Here is a 19,931-nt window from a genome sequence, read left to right as displayed (position 1 = left end):
GTGCCGGGGCCCTTGCCGAGGCCCAGGGTATTGCACCCGGACAGGAATGCGAGCAAAACCACCGGGATTTCCGAGCTGGAGCAGCGCTTGCCACTCGCTCCTCTCCGCGGGATGCCTCCCCAGCCATGCCCGGGGGCTGCAGCAGCCCCCGGTGCCGTTTTCCCGGAGCTGTTGTCCCCTGACCCGCGGGGTGGGGGGCACTGGCCCCACCAGCCGCCAAACTCGCCCCATCTTCGTTAACCAACGCTATTTCCAGGCGTGGCTGAGGCGCAGCCGCCGGCGCCCGGCCGGGCTGGCTACGGGCTCGGGGGCAGCCCCCGCCCACGGACACGGGTGGCCCCAGCGGGGAGGAGGGCCGGGGGGGGGGGCACATCCCTTTGGAGTGGCGGCAGCGGGGAAATGGAGGCGGAGCGGGCGGGCTGCTCTGCCCGGGGGCAGAGGGAGCGTGGGGCACCCGGGGCAGCGGTGGCTGGGCTGATGCCTTCCACACCGGCCCCGTTACCGGGGCTCCTTTCTGCGGCTTCCCGGGGGAGGAGGCAGGGGCCGGGGACGGCCCAGGCCGGGGGAGGGAGGCCCCAGCCCACCGCCCCCGGCGGCCGTCGGGGCTCGGCCTCCGCCTCGCATCTGCGGAGCAGGCCCGGGGGAATGGGGACCCCGCAACGGCGGCTCCGTGCGCTCCCGGGAAGGCGGGGGACTCCGTTCCCTTGGGGCAGGGGTGGCACAGCGGCTGCTGCCCCGGCCCGGCCCCGGGCTGCCGCCCTCAGGTTTTCCCTTCCAGGGGAAGCAGTGGCGGGGGAAGAGCCGCCATCGCTGTGATTTTTTCCCCCCCGAGGGGAAGGGCCCGTGACTCCGGACAAAGTTGATCTGGAGATGCGGGAGGACGTCCCCTCCCTCCTTGCTCCCCCCGGCTGCCAGGGCCGGGGAAGGAGACGCAGGAGGCATTTCGTGAGACATTTGTTACCGGCTGCGGCGCAGCGCAAGCCCCGATGTCTGGGAGAAGGCTTTTCCCAGCGCTGCCGAGCAGCCCGCACACCCTAACAGTATTTCCCCCCCCTCCTCTCTAACGAGCAAGAAGGGTAAAGATCCCCGGATATGCACAAGATGTTCATCCCAACACCCACCCCCCGGCCGGCATAAGGCATTCAGCCCACGTCCCTCTCACCCACTCGAGGTGGAGGGCGAGGAGGCACGGCGGGCCCTCAGCGTCCCTCCCCGGGGGGCGCGGGGTCAGAGTAGCCCCCGCTGCCCCGGGGACGACGGTGAGGACCCCGCGGGGGTCCCCGCCGGTCCCGGTTGCCTGCTAGCCGCGGCGGGGCCACCCCCCCCGCCCCGGCCCCGCGGGTTTCCAAACTTTCCGTGGCCGCCGCCGCCGCCGTGATTGGCGCGGCGGAGGCCACCTCCATGCAAATGAAGCCCCGCCGCCCGCCGCCCGCAGATCAATAGGGACGCGGGGGAAGGAGCATGCAGTCCGCCTGGGCAGGCGCGGGGAGAGCCGGCAGCGGCACGCCGAAAACACCCCCCAAAACAAACCCCCCGCCGGCTCCCGGCAGGCTGCCGGCCCCCCCCCTCCCGCACACCCCGGCCCCCCGAGCGCCTCTAAAGCGAGAGCTTCCCTCCTCTGCTTTCTTATGAACCCAGGATGAGCAGCAAGGAAGACCCGAGCAAGTGCTGTCCGGCGGCTGCTCCCATCTCCAGTTTCACCATCCAGTCCATCCTGGGCAGCGGCAGCGCCGAGCCCCCCCGGGAGGCCGGCGGCAGGGCGGCCGCCTGGCCCGCCCGCGGCCGGACCCTCTCCCTCTCCTCGGAGGACGAGGAGCCGGAGGAGAGCTGGAAGCACCGCGGCTGCTTCTGCCCCGAGGCGCACGGCCCCGCCGAGGCGTGCCACAAGCACCAGCCCCTCAGCTTCACCTGTCTCGGTGAGTACCGGCGGGACGGGACGGGACGGGACGGGGCGGACGGGGCCCGTCGGCCGCCAGGAAGGGCCGCGGAGGGGTCGGCCCCGGCCCGGCCCCCGCTGGGGGGAGGGGGGGGGATGTCGCGCCCTCCCTGCTTTGGGGGAAGAGCGAATTTGCGCCGTCCGTGGCTGAAGGGGGGAGGAAGGCACTCCGTCAAAAATAGGGTGGCTTTTTGGTTTTTTTCCTTCCCGCCCCACCGGGGTTGATTCCCCCGAAGGGGCGCGCTGCGATGGATAACGCTCGTTTTCTTCGATTCTGCTTATTTACAGCGCTCGGGCAAGGGGAAGAAAGATGTTTAATTTTTAGCATTAATGCTGACTAAACGGTCCGTGAAATGCAATGCCGTAAAGTAAAATCCGCCGCCTGGTACCGGGTAGGAAAGCGCCCCGAGCCTGGTACTCGGCTGCCTTCACCGGGGCATGCACGGCCGCCTGTCCGTCCGTCCGTCCAGCCATGTGACGGAGGGACAGGGATAGCCCGGAAGGGGATGGCTTCCCCCGGCGTCGGCGGTGCCTTCCACCGGGAGCGGGGGCGGCGGGTGCCTGCCCGGGGGCTCGCCTCGCTGCTTCCCCCAGCCGGGGCGGCGGGGGGGTTCGGCCGTCGGGGGTGCCGGTGCCGGCGGCCGTGCGACCCCCGCGCTGTCGCTCTGTTGCAGGCAGCGCCAAGGGGAGCGGAGCGGCGGCGGCGGGCAGCGGGGAGCGGGGGCCCTTCCTCTCGCCCCCCCAGCAGGACTGTAAGGAGGAGAAGGAGAAGCCGCTGGGACCCGCCTCGCCCTCCTGCGGGGACCGGCAGCGCGACGGCGGGGACCGGCAGGCCGGCGCAGCCAAGAAGAAGACGCGCACGGTGTTCAGCCGCAGCCAGGTCTATCAGCTGGAGTCCACCTTCGACATGAAGCGCTACCTGAGCAGCTCGGAGCGGGCCTGCCTGGCCTCCAGCCTGCAGCTCACCGAGACCCAGGTGAAGACCTGGTTCCAGAACCGCAGGAACAAGTGGAAACGGCAGCTCTCGGCCGAGCTGGAGGCGGCCAACATGGCCCACGCCTCGGCGCAGACTCTGGTGGGGATGCCGCTGGTGTTCAGAGACAATTCCCTCCTCCGAGTGCCGGTGCCCCGGTCCATCGCCTTCCCCGCCCCTCTCTACTACCCCGGCAGCAACCTCTCGGCCTTACCGCTCTACAACCTCTACAACAAGATCGACTACTGAGCCGCCACGCTCCCCTCCCCGCGGCCGCCCCGTCGGGGCCGGGGCCGAGACCGGGACCGGGACCGAGGCCGAGACCGAGACCGGGGCCGGGGCCGCCGCGGGGGCTCCGTGCAGGGTCCCGGCCCGCCTCCGCGGCGGGGACAGAGGAACGAAACTGATGGGAGGGATGGGCAAACGGAGAGCCCGGGGCGCCGGAGGCACCCCCCCTCCCCTCCCGCTATCCTGCCACTTGAAAAAGAAGAAAAAAAATTAATTAAAAAAGCGTTATTTCAGATCTGTAAATATTTTTAAAGAAAGAAAACAAAAGAATAAAACGTTTTAAGCCTCGTTTGTAAATTTGCCAGCTCGATCGCGTGTTCCCGCCGGGCGGCCCTGCCCGGAGGGGCACCCCGGGACCGGGGGCAGCCCCGCGGCCGGGGCGGGCAGGGCGGGGAGCCGCCGCTGCGGGAAGGACCCGCGGCGCCTGGGACCCATGCACGGGAGAGCGAAAACGACGTGTAACGCCGAGGGTGGATTTTTTTCTGCCTCCTGCTCGTCGTCTCGTTTCCCGCAGAGAACCGCAGGCCGGCCTGCCCGTACTCCTGCCCGTGGCCCCGCGGGACCGGCGGGGGCTCGGTCCCCTGCGCTTGGCTGGGAGATGAAGGGCCTTTCTCAAACGCTCAGAAACGGTTTGGGAAACGGGGACCGTTTTTCTGGTTTGCGGTGACAGGTAGCAGGCTCGCAGCTCCCGGTGGTTGACCCCGGCGCTCCGCGGCTCCTCTCCCCGCCCCGGGGCACCCACGGCTGCCTCCCCACGGAGGACGGAGTCAATCGTTGACACCAAAAAGTAAATCCCGCAGCAAGTGGTATTGAAACCGCGGCCACTGGCTCGGCGGGTACCGCCGGTACCGAGCGCGGAGGGGATGTTTACAGCAGCAATAACGAGGGTGCCTTCACCGGGTAACGAAAAAAAAAAAAAAAGAGAGAAATAAAAGGCCCGAAGGGGTAAACACGGTGATTTTCAGTGCGCGGGAACGAGAAAGCTCTCCCAGCGCCCCGCAGCCGGTACGCCAAGCCGCGGAGCCCGGTCTGCAGCCCGGTGCTGTCCTTGCCCGCGGTAGCGGCAGGCCGGGGTGGGCTCGGCCCTGCTGCCGGCGGGGACACCGAGGTGAGCATCGGCACCCGGGGGGTGCCCGTGCCGTCGCTCCGCCTTTCGGACTCTTTTTTAGGGGGAATAATTCGTATTTCGGGTTTGCCCGTTAACGTTATTGCAGCCCAGCAGTAGCTGTCCCTGCCCCCGCGGCACGGGCCTGGCGGTACGGCCTGGCTGGGACCCGCCTGGGCCCGGACCCGCCGCCGCCCGCGGGGGGAGCCGGACGGCGCTCACCCCGACAGCGGCCCCGGGCACCCCGGGGCGGGGGTGAGGCCGCCGCAGCCCCTCCCGGGGAACGTCCGTGTGGCTCCCCCGGGGGGCCGCAACGCCGCCCCCGCCGCCGCCCAGGAACCCCCGTTAGCAGCCGCCGATGATAACGGGAGCGACAGGGACCGGCGGCCGCCCAGCCCCTCCCCGCCTCGCCGGGCCCGGCGACTACACGTCCCAGCATGCCCCGCGGCGGCGCGGCGGCACGCCGGGAGCGGCGGGCGCGCGGGGCACGCCGGGACGCATAGTTCCGCCCTTTCGAACCGGCCAATAGCGGGGCGGGCGGGAGTGCGCGTGCGCGCGGGTGGCGGCGGCGGTTGTCGGCAGGCCGGAGGCGCGGGGCCCGGGCGGAGCGCTGAGGTGAGGCCGGGCTCGGGGCCGGGGGGGTGCAGAGGCCTGCGTGGTACGGGCGGGCCTGCGTCGCGGGGCAGCGCTGAGGTGTGAGCGGCCTCCTTGGCCTGGGGACGGCCTTTCCTCGCCCGGGCTGGCGGCTGCCTCCCTTCAGCCGCGCCGGGCGCCGCGGCCTCTCCCGCCGCCCCCCCCCCCTCCCGGGGCGTCCCGACTTCGCGTCCGTTCCTTGGTGGGGCCGTGGGTGCCGGAGCGTCTCCGCCGCTAACCTCGGCCCTCCCTCGGTTCTCGGGCCCTTCGCTCACCCTCTTCCCTTCCCGCCGCAGCCGGCAGCATCTCCCGCATCCCGACGCGCTTCTCCGGGACCGGACTGCGAGAGCGATCGTGCTCTCTCTGACTGGAGAGCTTCCGTAATCCGCCACTGCTGCAGGAAGAAGGCTTTTCCTTGGTGTTGCGTGGAGCTGGGAGAGAAACTCGTGCAATATGAAAACGGTACCGTTAATGCCTTCTTAATGAAAGTACAGGCTGGTCGTCCGAACGCTTTCAACAAAGCGGCCTGCTTTGTTCGAGAGACTCTTACCGGGTAGCTAAATGGTAGAGCGTGCTATGTTAAAAGCAGCTATAAAAGTACTGATTTCTTATCTCTTCCGTAAAAAGAGCTTTCGGGAACGATGGAGTTGCAAAGGTGCACCCTATAGTTAAGTCAGCGTTGCAGTTTCAGCAGCATGCATCTTCCCAGTAACGTCATCTTTGAGTTATCTCTTGTGGTGCTTGAAAATTTTACCAGGACTTTGTTGCTTGAGGTGGGCATGATGGTTACTGTTGTTTGGCGATCCCGGTTGTGAAGCAGTTGCGTTTGTGAAAATGTGCAGAGCTCTTTACGTGATTATTTTTTTTTTTTGTAACATACGTAAAAGGTAGGATACATTTAAATTCTGATATTTTATAATTTTTTTCTGAATTAAAAATAGCTTTGGGGCATCCTTCCAGGTTTCTGATGTAAGTAACTTTTGCTTCCTGGAGTGCTGCTTGTTGATTGCTTTTGGGCTGGTTAGTGACTGTTGTACCAGGTGCCTCAAATCCTCATGTTTGTTGTTTGAGTTTTCTGCCACAAGTAGACAAGGCGATTAACACATCCTATCTAATTCTCATAGTTGTTCTGCATTCCTTTAGATTTTGTGTCTTTGTACATACATCTGAAATACTCAGAGGTACATCTCACTGTTTAAAGTGTGATGAAGGTGCTGCCGAATTCTCTATAGTATTCACATAGAAATACGTGTGGCAGATTCTCAAGCATATCTGTCTTTTGCCCAAGTATTCCCAAAGCAGAGCTGAAAAAAGGAGTTAAGAAAGAAGTTTTTATTTCCTATTCTTAAAAGTTTTTTTAATCGCTTTAAATAGCAGAAATAGCACTTTGTGTTTACATTGTGAGGTTTTTTTTTTTGAAGGATGTCTTACAGAACACCTACTAAAGCTTCCATGTAAGAAATTTTTCCAGTGTAAGAATGCGTAGTGCTCACATTATTATACAACTTGATTGTTCAGTTACTGACAAGTGCTGAACTAGAACAATTGTGCACTAAATTTGAACCTTGTCCTAGTTCACCTGGTCATTCTCTCTTGATTTATTCTCAGAGGTCTAATCTTAACCTCTGCAGCTGTACGTACAAATTCAGGAGTGATATTGTTATAGAAAATCTGAGCTAATTTACTTCTCTGTCCTTTTAGCATAAGGGAAAAGTGCCATTAAGGCTTTCTGAAGCCTTAAAAAAAAAGTTTTGTTGGTGTACATATAATGAGCAGTTTCTTCTTTCAGAGTGTTCGTAAGGTCTGTGCTGTCTTCCCAGCTGAAATTTGCTGTTTATAGCCTCTGGTCTCCTTCTTTGAATTTTTGTGTATACAACTAACTAGTCCTATGAAGTGAGTGCTGCAGTTACCTTCAGAGTCATTGATCTGTCATTGAATTGTTGATGGCTTTTTTTCCCAGTCACATCACATTTACATGTTTGCTCTGCATTTCAGTACCCCACAAAGCATAACTTTCTGTTCTTATCTGACCTTCTTTAGACTCTTAAGAGGGGGAAAAAACCCCCAACCTTACAGTTGTTTCACTGGAAATATTTTATAGCACTTATGGAAGCCTAAGGACTGGAAAGTTGCAGAGAGTCCGAAACTATTTGCAAGACGATCCAATTGCAATTCTTGGAAGTATATGACAGTCATACCAAATCAGGAACAAATCAATGCTTTTTGTTGGAGTTTTCAAATCAGATTCCTTTCTGTCTGCATGTGTTTTTTAAAGTAACTTCTTGATGCTCACAGCAATTTATAAATATTTACCTTAAAAATACAGCCATGTGCACGGTAGTGTGGGGGAAAAATACATTTGTAAGTAACAATATCTAAACTTACAGATAATAATACAAAGGAACTTTTTGTACTGTTTGTTCCATGTTATATTTGATATTTAAATTTAAAAGCTCTCTGTAGGGGGAGGAATTTATTGAAGTTTTGGACAGGGATTAGCATCTTGAATTTTAGAGAGTTTGTCAGAAATCTGGGTGTTCTGAACTTCTGTGTGAAAGCTAGCAAACTTTTCAGGTCTACTTTAAGTTACCTTTAAGATGGATCAGTTAGCTAATTAACTTGCTAGGCTTATGGTCTTGTTAGTACTAAAATTGTATCTGTGCGTTGCTGTCTTTTCTTCAGATGACGGGATCAAACGAATTCAAACTAAATCAAACTCCAGATGATGGTATTTCATCAGTAAAGTTTAGTCCGAATACGTCTCAGTTTCTGCTTGTTTCATCCTGGGACACAACTGTCCGGCTCTATGATGTTCCTGCCAACACCATGAGACTCAAATATCAACATTCAGGAGCTGTCCTTGACTGTGCTTTTTATGTAAGTGTGTGAGGTGTGGGGTTTTTTGAAATTATTATTTTATAGACATATAGTGCCCAATGTACATGAGGAATTGTCAGTCCCTGAAATTAAAGGGATAGTGAAATCCTGCCTGAATTCTAGGTTTAAAAAAAATAGCCAATTATTCTCCTTTTAATGAATGTCGTTCTAGTCCTAAATATAGGTATTTCCTGTGAAGGGTGCAGGCACACAAGTAATTTACTTCTGGTAGAAGTGGTAGGCAAAAGTAATTTGAGCTGGTTTGTGCTGTTTCTGCAATGGTATGGTAAATTGTGTACGTGTTTCTTACAAAGAGTGGTACTGGTAGTATGTAGCCAGAAATCATTATTCACAATAAATGCCCATAGCCAATTATTCTATTCTTTTTTAACCTTCTCATACTGGGTTGTTTTGGAAACATGGCATTGTTCCAAGTGAGCCATTTACCAGATACTTGATTTCTGTATTTTTAATGCACTGGATTTGAGATGTGAGTGGTTTAAGTTTATTGGTGCAACTTTTCTGTTTTGCCCCTTTTTTTTTTAAATAAAGGTTTCAATTAGCATCTTTTTTTGCATTGTATTCTGGCGTGTCCTCCAGTGACTTGATCTTGATGTGTTACTGTTTAAATTTTTAATTCTGGTTGTGCTTTTTTCACTGAACATTTTGTCACATGGCTAATACTGCATTGTGGATCAACACACAGGTTCTCAAATGTTTTCTAGTTTCCAGATTCGTTTTAGAAGGGATACGCTTCAATTAGGTGGAACTGGCTGAGGTTGGTCGTCATTTAAAAATAAGCATTATGTGTTTTGCTGTTACAGAAATAGAAATGATTTGATATAGCCTCTGACTGCTTTTGTTTCTTTTTAGTTTTACTTCTTAAATTAAGAAAAATTTGTATAGCTGAAAGTGCTTTACTGAAACATTTTGCAAAGCTTCTGTCATCTGCCTGTCTAGATCTGGGCTGGATCTTAACCCTTCTGTCTTAATTCCCATCTTCCCAAAACTCTTGAAAGCAAATCCTGTGTTATGAGCCTAAGAGATTAAATGCATAGTAGTCAGGGAAGCTTAACACATGTCATAAGGTGAAATTTTTTGCTTTATAGGATCCTACCCATGCCTGGAGTGGAGGATTAGATCAGCAATTGAAAATGCACGATCTTAACACGGACCAAGGTAAGCAGATTAAATTCTGTAAGTGGTATCAACAACTGGCCTAGGCTTCAGATTTCTATACTTAGATGAATGGAATATGTTTCAGGTTTTTTTAGATGGGGGATATTTACTTTAAGTAGTAGCTGTTTAGATGTTGATTATAAATGTCTATTGATTTAAGTTGTCAGTGTTAGTGCTCAGCAGTCTCCTTTGCTATGCAGCCCTTTCTCAGAACAAGGTAGTATTCCTTACTGTGTAATTGAACACCTGCGATAACACCTTTAACAGGAGGGCCGAATCCATTGCTGCCAAACTGAGGGTTTAAACTTTTCCTGTGATGAATATTCATTGATGTATTTTAGATGTGTATTTCTCTTCTATTTACTTATTTTAAGGTAAAAATGGAAGGAAAGGAAATAACTATATACTTGTCACGCTGTCGATTTAAGATTCACATCATATGTGTCTTTATCTAGCAGAATAACTAGTGGTACTAATAAGTACCACCTAAAAGCATGGAAGTGTTTGGCAGCTTGGTAGATCCTTGTTGTAGGATGCCTTGAATTGGATTTCTGATGATAATCCTGCTCTGCCATAGGCTACTGTGTCTCAATTAGGGGGAATTAGCTAAGCTGAACTAAAAATGAGTGTGTTATTTTCCAAAGGTTTGTGGTTTAGACATATTTAGAATGGTCTTTCACACGTGTGGCAGAATGTATATAAAGCTTCTGCTTTGTCGAACAGCATGGCCTTGTACTACATTACAGTAGTGTGTCCTTTTTTTATTCTTTTTTTCAACACATTCTGACTGTTTGTAGAGCCAATAAAGTTACAATAAATTGTATTTTCTTACAGAAAACCTTGTTGGTGCTCATGATGCTCCTATCAGGTGTGTTGAGTATTGCCCAGAAGTGAATGTCATGGTGACTGGAAGCTGGGATCAAACAGTTAAGCTGTGGGATCCCAGAACTCCTTGTAATGCAGGAACCTTCTCTCAGCCTGAAAAGGTATGTGCTGGGTGCTGTATTCCAGGTGATATGTTAAATAATACAGCCAGTGACTAGTTAAACATCACGATACAGGACACTGTCTTAAACAGAATTGAGTCTGAAAAGTTGCATTTAATGGTTTTTAAACTGTGAAAATGTTGCATTTTAGAACATTGATATTCAGAATATGTTGCGATTTTAGGTTAAGGCTTTGAGCTTTCATCGGCAGGAGAGCATAACTTAATTCTAGCACTCCTGTTAAGAATTCTTTTACCGAATGCTTTTAATTTAAAACAAACTTGAGAAGGGAAAACCTACAAAAACAGCATGTGAAATTGACGTAATCTTTAATAATCCTTGGCTTAATTGTAATATGCACTATCGATTCCTTAAACGTTAAGACTTTTAGATATATCAGATCCTGGCAGTCATAAAGTCTGATTGTTTTGAAATATGCATGGAGATATAATAGGAGGCCAATTACACTGCCTGAAATAATATTTTGTTTATTCACTTGTATTAAAAGGTTGAACAGAATTGTTTGCATTGTAATTTACCTGTCATTGTACTAATGCCTAGTAAATTCAGACATTCTCCTAATACTAAAATCCTCTGTGCTAGTGAGAGACCAAGAGAAATAAGGTAAAACGTAATGTCTTAAGCTTTTTCTAATGGTTATATGGTGTGTTAATCTTTATACTGCTTACGGTGGTGGTGTTAAAAGAATTATAGAACAGTAATTTCTGGGTTTTTTTCATAGACTCCTAAATACAGGCTGGATTGATGGATAATTTTACATATGAATATTTTTTTGCCTATATCTTTTTAAAATTTCATTTAGCTCTGTCACGTCATATTGTCAAGTCATAATTATGAGCCATCATTATGTTCCCTATTGCATCTAAATAGCTATTACTTTTGTTACAACATAGCTGAATCTACTTCTGGCAAGACCTTTGTTCAGAATAAAGTAATTGCATTATTGCTAGTTTTGATTTATAGTTGTATGTATCATGTAAAGAACTGTGATAAATTGCTGACAGAATATCATATAATGGACAGCCACAGTGAATCAAGCTGCTTATTGGTTCAGCAAGGTTCATTATGTCACTTTTTTAATACTGCCTTTGATAAATGTGTACACCTACTCAACTGCATGACAATGGTTTCATTTGATTTATGATTGTGTGGTGTAGAAAGAATACTTACTATACAGGTGTGACATCAGTTTGTAAAGAAGATTTAAGATATTTAATGTTCTTTATGTGCCTTTGTTTCCATACATGTATACAAACACATTTTATATAATGTTTATTAATATTTTTGGATCAATTTTTACATCAATAACAAAGGGAGATTTGAAAAACTGTCTTGTTAAAGTGTCTAACTACTGTTGGCCCAAAGTTTTTCTTGCCCTTTTTATATGGAAGTGGGATTTGGCAATTGGGATCATCAGAAGTTTTAAGCAACTCCTATGTGAACATTTAAGACATTTCCCATCTTAAGACCTGAGTCTTAAGAGGGAAATTCAATAGCCACATTTTAGAGCAAGAATGCATGCTGAATCAATGTGGATTGGTTATACATATACCCATACACTTACACACCTATCCGCTTAGTTTTTATTAGGAATTAACTTTTTGAAAACATAACTTCTTCGGAAATGTTTATAGCAAATGAAGAGAAAATTTGTTTTGTCTGATATTTCAGTGCAGTCTTACTAGAACCAAATAGCTTTATTGAGCTTTATCAGAGAACCAGAAAATGAAACTAGGTGCATGAGTGAAATTGTACAAGCACATGCCAAAAGTAAATTGAATCCTTCTGGCAGGATACCAGATCTCTTTCACTTTAGATTCTTGCTCTGAGGTATATACAGTATCTGTTTCCTATATATTTAGCTGCATTGGATCACTTTTTCAAAAGCTTATGCTTATAGTTTGCTCTTGTTAGCAGCTCAGTGAGAGGACAGCTATACGTAGCTGGATTCCATCTTGTTTGTGTATCACACAAATTACAAGTTGTTGATAGCACAGAGTTTTTGACTGAACCTTTTTTCTTTTTCTTTTTTTAAACATATTTCCAGATTAACTGTATCACAAGTAATAGTTGGAAACAGAACAATTTATAGGCTGAATATTTTAACGAGAAATTTGGTAAATGAAAATTAGAACCTCTGAGTCAATTTTTGGAGTAGAGTTGAAATTCCAAGCCATAGTATTTTTTAATGATGTCAAGCATATTGCTTCCTTCAATTTCACTTAGTTTTATTAAAGTATACAAAGTACTGGGTTTTTAAATGATTTCTTGGCAATTTTTTTCCCTTTATTAACATGAAGTTCAACTTGGAGTATTCTGTTTAAAAAGAAAAACACGTGATTACCAGATGGAGGAAAACTGAGAAGAAAATGTGTGACGTGGTGTTGTAGGACTAAACTGCAGGAACATGAATTGATAGTGGGGAATGCAAGCTGTGCAGATGAATTCCAATATCCATGCCCTTTTTTCCCCCCCTGTTGCTGTGTACCTATTTTCCTCTTGCCTTGAAATATCCAATAAATTTAATGCTTGAAATAATTTGAGGAAAACCTGATTTTCCTTTTGAATTGTGCATAAATACTGTACGCGTGTAGCATTTAAAACATAGGTAATACCAGCAAAAGGAAGAAATCTCGTGTGTGGAAGATTATTTAGATATCACTGAGATCTGGAGACTGGTAACTGAACAAATGTGCTTGAAACTTAGAATTGCACAAGTGCATATGCTTTTATTCTTTTTGCTAAATTTGTTATATGTAGTATGGGGCTGCGTTAGGCTTGATTTTTCAGCTATGTGCTAGGGTACAGAATTAAGGGTGAGCTTTTGAAATGCTACATCAGTGTCTTATCACTAACCAGCTACACACTACTGCTGTTTATCCCAAATTTAAGTTATAAATTGAAGCAGAGAGGAAATCTATAGCTATAGACTTCATATTGTAGATGTCACCTGTTTTGTTATTGCATATTTCTGACATTTTCTTTTGTACAAAGAACAATGGAAATCCAGGCTGATAAGTGTTAAATATTGTAATTTTTTTTAAAGGTCTACACGCTTTCTGTGTCTGGAGATAGACTAATTGTGGGGACGGCAGGTCGGAGAGTGCTGGTGTGGGATTTGCGCAACATGGGTTATGTTCAGCAGCGAAGAGAATCAAGTCTGAAATACCAGACCCGCTGTATCAGAGCGTTTCCGAATAAACAGGTATGGGAAACATGTCAATTGTATTTCTGCTGAATATTCTTTAGGTTTATTTTTCAACTTTTCTGCATCTTTCATTTTAAAAAATTTCTGGTCTTCAAAGTTTTGTAATCAAACAAAACTGGGGGTGGTGGTGAATGGTGTTGAGGCTCCTTGTTCCAGATCAACTCTTTTTAATAGTGTAGCTTAGGAATGTTTGCCACTGACTTATCAGCATATTATGTTTTCTTTTTTTTTTCTGTTTTGTCTCCTTTTTTTTAAAATAACCTATTTAATGCATCACAATGTTGACATGTAATTAAAACCAAAACACACACACGCATCCCCCAAGGTTGCAGTAGAAGAGAGGAAGACGGAATTGGCGGTTGCTCAGCAGCCTTTATGTATTGTAGCCCTAGGTTCTTCAACAGGCTGTGAACAGTGGCAGGATTAAAACTATATGAATGTCATTTATATATTTCTCTTTTTTTTTTTTTTAACTCCGAGTCTGTCATGCACTCAAGAACCCATGATCCATTATGGAGGGGGAATTGCACAATTTAGATGATCCTACGGCTGTTCCACGTAGGTTAACATAGTGTATCTGTGGTATTTCTCTTTCTGAAGTAAAGCAGGAGGATCAGCTTTCTCTGACAAACTAATTTGGAAGGGAATTTTCCCTGTGTACATAGTGCTAGTACAGGAATTGGGAGACCTAGTTACTTGTTCTTGAACTGGTATGAACGCTTTGTCCGTTTTCAGTTCTAGTTATAGTAAAACAAGCTGATCTTCCAGATTGTATTGTATTATGGACTTTAAAGAACCTTGCTATAGCTAGATACCATTACAATCCTATTTCTGAAAAGATCTATTATGGGCTTAACTCGGAAGTTACAATAAAAGCATCTCAGGTTGCTAAGTCAGGACTGTAATTAACTGGATAAGTGGACACCACTTATAATCAAGTTTCACTGAAAATACTATTTCAACTTGAGTGTTTAGTTGCTAATATAAAGCTCTGAACTAATTTTAATGTAATTCTGAAACTAAATAGTCCCATGAGTATTTCTAATATTTGAGATATTTAGGCCCTGGGGGATAGGTGAGCAAATACAAGGGGTTCTTAACGCTTAACATTTTCTCCCCGAAGCAACTTGTGTTTGGATCTGCAGTGGTAATTAAAAGCCTCACTGTCAGCTTAAAACTATGGTGCAATGAGAATCTCTCGGAAAGCTTTTTTTCTGTGTTACTTCTTTCTTAGAAGCAGATTTTATTGATGATGCCATAGATCTGTGGTAACAAACAATTTCTAGTTGTACACAATTTAAGACAGTTTACTTTTCATTTATTTGAATTTAGAGGGGTATAAGATAAATTGTATTGCAATCTCTTCTCCAGTTGTAAACTTCTAAAATGCGTATCTCCAAATTTTTTTGGTAGGGTTATGTTTTAAGTTCTATTGAAGGTCGTGTTGCGGTGGAATATTTGGATCCAAGTCCAGAAATCCAGAAGAAGAAATATGCATTCAAATGTCACCGTCTGAAGGAAAATAACATTGAGCAGATTTATCCAGTTAATGCTATTTCTTTCCATAATGTCCACAACACGTTTGCTACAGGTAGAGTAGATACTAAATTTTTTGTAACACTTGCATCAATTCCTTTAGTTTTGATTTAAACACATCAGCCATTACTTCATATGCCCTTACTTTTTAGGCATTTAAATCGTATTTCTTGCAATGGGCAGAGTTTTTAAATTATTTGATGTAGTGAGAGTTAATTGCTTTAACAGGGATTTTGGGAAATACTACTTGTACTCTTTACTAAATTATGCAACTCTGTATAACCCTGTGTTTTTACTGACAAGTAATTCCAGGTAGTTTTCTCTTTTCCTTCCCCCCCTCCTTTGCTGTACCTTTTCAGTCTTACCGTTCTCCCAATTATAACTTAAAAACTGTTTGTAAAAATTAATTTTCAGGAGGTTCCGATGGATTTGTAAATATTTGGGATCCATTTAATAAAAAGCGGCTGTGTCAGTTCCATCGGTATCCCACAAGCATAGCATCACTTGCCTTCAGCAATGATGGAACTACCCTTGCAATAGCTTCTTCATATATGTATGAAATGGATGACATTGAACATCCTGAAGATGGTATCTATATTCGCCAAGTGACAGATGCAGAAACAAAACCTAAGTGAGTATGCTTCACCTGTATTTGAGCCTTTCTGAACATTCATCCCAAGATTTATTAATTTTCCTAAATTCATGAATAGCATTATTGATGCCAGTAGATAGTGCAGCTTGACAGTAGGGCTGGTTTTGATTTTATCTTGTTCGCCCAAGCTTTCAATATCCGTAGGCTGATAGACGTCTGATGGATAAAATTGTGCCTAGTTGTTTAGGAGAAGAATGTCAAACTCTTATCCTTTTTGAATAGGTGCTATTATATGAAGCTGTGGAGTTATTGCTAGCTCATTGCTTCAAGAATTAAGTGAAGAATTCAAGAATAATTTATTTGTGTAAATGTTACTGTGTTTGGATATTTAAAACTTAGTATTAATGAAATCTTTACACACTGAGTATGCACCCAGCTGTCACAGTCGGAAGTGAATCTAGATACTGTTCTAGGAACGCTGTGTAAAATCAAGGAAAAGCTTTCTCAGTTCTCATGTATTGGAGTTTGCTGCAACCCTCTGATAACACACTTTTCTATCATTGTTGCTGTCAAAATGGGGCAAACTGATTGATGGAGGTAAAAGATTTCTGTTAAGCTTGCTTTGGCATGAATGCTACATAGAAAAATTGCCATCACAGTGCAGAACTGCACTACTCTTCATTATGCTAGCACAGAAGCAGTTTTTATTTTTTAATTTCTGTGGTTTGTCATAGCTATTTTTTATTTTTTTCTTCTAGTACTTAAACTGTCTTACACTTTATGTGTAAGACAAAGTGTTGTCTCCATTATTTAGTGTCTAAGTAAATAGACACACATAAGTGATCAAAGTTCTTGAGTTTAAAACCTCAAGTGTTTTCAGCCCCCTCCCCTAAGTGACTTGTATATTGCTTCAGAGCAGCCATTTTATCGCTGTGGAGATGTGAGGTGGAAGTTACAGAAGAATAAATACACCATCTCTCACTCGGAGATGTTTGTTTTAAAATAATTTTGATAGTCGTGGAATAATAAAACCAGAACTATTTCAGTATTTCTGGGCTTCCTCAAGCAAAAAAAAAATCCAAATATGGTAATTCAAATCTATTTTTAAGATCAGGTTGTACTTGTTACATACGTTTGGGAGGGTTTCAAAAAAAAAAAAGGTGATAGAATACTTGCTGTTATTGGTCTTGTAATAGTAAGAGCTGCTTTCAGTCATTTTTGTTCATTGCTAGTTATGGTTGCTAATTCTGTAGATGCTTCATTCTGCCGTATGAGGAGGTTAATCTACAATTAAACAATATTTCCTCTTGGCCCTCCATTATTTTCTGAAACAGATGGTTCATCATTTCCTGGGCTGTTAAACACAGCAAGGTTAAGGTTAGACTCTTGGGAATCAGCTAGTTTTGAATCTTATTAGGCTGTAGAAGGAAAACTAATAAGAATACTCCTTAATATCATTTTGTGACTGTAAACAATTATTTATTAGCAAACAATTGATCCCAGAAGGGCAAATTGTTTGAGTCAGTAATGAGCTGAGAAAAGACAGAGCATATCTGTGTATTTGGAAAATAATTGTAACGTAATTGCAATGCGTTTAGACAGGCATCTTTTTGGACCTGTTTCTATCTTTAAATGAATTTCTGAAAACATTAACAAGGTTTATATGCTTTTCTGACATTTACAAGTTGCTTGTGCCAACCTTAGGGCACTAAGAATGATGCGTATATTTTAATGTTACAGTAGTGTGAGTCATCTCTGGTTTATTCTAAAAATAAGTTACTTAGGACAGAGAACTAATAGTTGTTTCATAGTGATCTTTTTGCATATTAATTTGAATCACTTAACATTTCTGCATGATGCATTCTTAAATGCATCAAGATGATGCCATATTATATAAAGAAAACTTGGCAAGATCAGCTTTTTGATCACTAAATTAATATATACTGTATCTTGATACAAGTGAAAGCCATCTTTCTACACATTACTGCTGTTATAGAATGTTAATGTTTTACCTGCTTCTGATTACTCTAAAAATTGCTTGCTGAAATACAGTTTATTTATTTCAGGTCTACCTAGACTTCTGGGGATACTTCTTCTCTACAAGAGGTGCCCACCTGCTCCTAACAAGACTAAACTAAAACAATAGAAGTGAGAAGAACAATCTTTGTACTGATGTTGTTTTTAACTAAGAAATATTTGTTTGTATATTGTAGTATATCTTAATCTGTCATTACTTTCCTGCTTATAATGTTAGTGAAACTGTTTTCTTTATCTGCTGTCTGTAGCTAAGTTAGTTCAGTCCTGTAGGCAACTTTGCATATACCTTTATAAAAACTTATCACATTTTGTAGTATCTAATTATGAAAACTTCCAGTGGTCTCATAACTGTTCAATAAATATCTGTAGGTTTTTTGAAAAGAAACGCTTTGTGTGACAACCTTTACTGTTTGTGAAACAAACATTAAGACCAAACCTTTAAGTTGCAAGAATTTTTGAGTTCTAGATGTTCCTGGTGGAAAACTTCTGAACCTTTTGTCTTTTTCCAGTGAGATGAACTGGGAATTTCTTTATTACCTGGGGATGTTGGCTCTCCAGGCAATGTTTTCACAGGGCTGTGAAAGCCTAAAGTTGTATTAGGTGGACTTATTTATCTCAATGACTTGATCGCTACTGAAGAACCATGAACTGTTTCTGGAGGAAAGAACTTGAACATGTGGTACTTCGGGTTTTTTCATACACTGCATAAAAGCCTAAAATTACTGATGCTTGGGAATCATTGAGGGTAGAGGGGAGCAGATGTAGAGTTTCAGCCTACAGCTGAGTGGTCTGAGTGACTTCACTCTGTGAAGCCTGCAGATCTGACTTGGTAGCTTAGGGTTTATGGAGTAATACAAGTGGAAAGGTAGAAAAGAGGAGTTTCCCCAGACTGGAAATGTCATTCTGGCCACAAAACCCCATGAAAATACTCTGTTTCTCTGAATGTCGTTTGCCTTATTGCCAGTTGGTAAGAAGTCTAATCTGTAATCAAATTTTGTATCAGCCTCTTGAGGATTTTGGAGTGGAGGGTGGGTGTGAGAAGGTGCTTGAACTTGGACAAATTAAAAATTTCTTAGGAAAGTAGTATTAGAAGAACAACTTAGACACTGTATGTTTTTTCTAAACAGCAACGTAGATCTGATCAAGAGACTAAACCTGCAAATCCATCTTCTGCTAAAAAGAATATATTCAATGTCACTGACTGGTTTGTGGAAATAAAGATAAATGCTTTCTGATTAGTACCACCCATAAAAACTATCTCATCCAACTCTGTTTGCAGAACAGACTGTCAGACTGCTCTCGTAATAGTAGCTTGTATCAGGTGTTTGGGAAGTACTCAATACTTAAGTATTCACTTTGTAGTGAATAGTAAGGAGGGACAGAACAAAACTCCTATGAGACTTATCAAAGGTGATTAAGGTGTGGGTATTTTGGAGTGGTGATTGGATTCATACTTCACTCCCAACTTCTTCTGAGTTATCAGTGCCTGTGTAGCCAGTGGGAGTACTTTATTACCTTTAAAAAACCAAACTTGCTGACAACAAAAATAGTAACTGATCGTTCCAAAGAAGGTGGTGAGGGAGAGGAAGCTGGGCTCTGTGTGCAGAAAGCTAACAAACTTGAGCTGTTATTGGATAGAGATAGTAAAGGAGTTGTACGTGGAATACTCTATAATTTGTCATGAGCTGGATGTGGATTCTTTGATAATATAAACTGGTTTTGATAGGTTTGAAAAAAAATTAAAGATCTTCCTGAATTAAATATGAATGATGCCATCACTACAGTAGCATCCAGCCTCTGTTCTGATAGATGTTCACCATCCCTGTTGCTTCCCATTTTAATTGGCTTTTTTGCGTTGAGGGTATGTGACTCTGATGTTGGGCAAAGGTTGAGTTTTTGATGTCAGTGTAGGAAGTGATGGCCCCTTGGTGTTTGGGTTGGGGTTTTTTTGTTTGTTTTTTTTGAGGAATGAGTTGATACATAGGGTCTGGGGCCTAAACATGGGAACCAAAGGTTTCTGTGAGAATGACTAGCAAAGAAATAGTAAGCAAAATCCTGGGTTTGAGGGATGACTGCAGGTTGAGACAGCAGACTTTGTGTTAAGAATGCTGTCAAGCGTCCCAGGGTCCCAGACCACAATGTGTTGGTGTGTGCAGGTTTAAATACATACATATTTGCAGAGTAAACACACAATATCTGTTGTTTCTCCATCTCTTCTCAGCCGGGAGTATAATATTACAAAATACAAGCTTGAGCCCACAAAAAAAGAAATTATTTTGTTGTTACCTAGAAGCACAACAGTGACTCTGCTTGTGGAGAAGAGAGATCTGAAGTGAAGATGGGTCCAAATAAATAAAGTGTGAAGGCAGAAATAGGCTGGGACTAATGAAAAGGTGGTTTAGTGATGATGTGGAGAAAGGAACATATGAAATGGAGAGAGCATAGAGTGGGGACATACAGGGGTGTAGAACTGGGGGGAGCAAAGTGAAATAAGAGTGAGAGAAAGTAGGGGAAAACAAAGAAAGAATTAGGGGAATTCCCAATAGTTTGGTTAACAAAG

The 19,931-nt window shown here is 45.2% G+C and overlaps 2 protein-coding genes across 3 annotated transcripts; both read left to right on the top strand.

Moving 5' to 3' along the window:
- The first annotated feature begins 1,639 nt into the window (after positions 1–1,639).
- HMX2 (H6 family homeobox 2) lies at positions 1,640–3,425 on the top strand. Its single transcript, XM_075504042.1, has 2 exons — positions 1,640–1,916; positions 2,611–3,425. Exons 1-2 carry the CDS (start codon positions 1,640–1,642, stop codon positions 3,156–3,158), a joined length of 825 nt encoding a protein of 274 aa, XP_075360157.1. The 3' UTR covers positions 3,159–3,425.
- Positions 3,426–4,823: 1,398 nt separating this feature from the next.
- Positions 4,824–18,768, top strand: BUB3 (BUB3 mitotic checkpoint protein). Of its 2 annotated transcripts, XM_075504387.1 has the most exons (9): positions 4,824–4,917; positions 5,232–5,397; positions 7,618–7,812; positions 8,922–8,991; positions 9,826–9,977; positions 13,045–13,203; positions 14,620–14,797; positions 15,157–15,373; positions 17,401–18,768. In XM_075504387.1, exons 2-9 carry the CDS (start codon positions 5,389–5,391, stop codon positions 17,408–17,410), a joined length of 990 nt encoding a protein of 329 aa, XP_075360502.1. In that variant the 5' UTR covers positions 4,824–4,917; positions 5,232–5,388; the 3' UTR covers positions 17,411–18,768. The 2 variants fall into 2 exon arrangements, with proteins under 2 accessions (XP_075360502.1, XP_075360503.1); XM_075504388.1 differs by lacking the exon at positions 17,401–18,768 and having other exon boundaries at positions 15,157–15,377.
- The last annotated feature ends 1,163 nt before the right edge of the window (positions 18,769–19,931 follow it).

Source organism: Mycteria americana, chromosome 6 (assembly GCF_035582795.1).
Source record: "Mycteria americana isolate JAX WOST 10 ecotype Jacksonville Zoo and Gardens chromosome 6, USCA_MyAme_1.0, whole genome shotgun sequence".
Lineage (NCBI taxonomy): Eukaryota > Metazoa > Chordata > Aves > Ciconiiformes > Ciconiidae > Mycteria > Mycteria americana.
The sequence above is the reverse complement of the archived record's forward strand: the minus strand, read 5'-3'. Positions and strand labels throughout refer to the sequence as shown.

Bases quoted from the DNA above. Each gene is read 5' to 3' on its own strand.
- HMX2 (XM_075504042.1), top strand. From the start codon at position 1,640: ATGAGCAGCAAGGAAGACCCGAGCAAGTGCTGTCCGGCGGCTGCTCCC. The intron at 1,917-2,610 runs GTGAGTACCGGC...GCTCTGTTGCAG, and splicing joins CCTCAGCTTCACCTGTCTCG to GCAGCGCCAAGGGGAGCGGA.
- BUB3 (XM_075504387.1), top strand. The intron at 7,813-8,921 runs GTAAGTGTGTGA...TTTGCTTTATAG, and splicing joins TCCTTGACTGTGCTTTTTAT to GATCCTACCCATGCCTGGAG. The intron at 9,978-13,044 runs GTATGTGCTGGG...TTTTTTTTAAAG, and splicing joins CCTTCTCTCAGCCTGAAAAG to GTCTACACGCTTTCTGTGTC.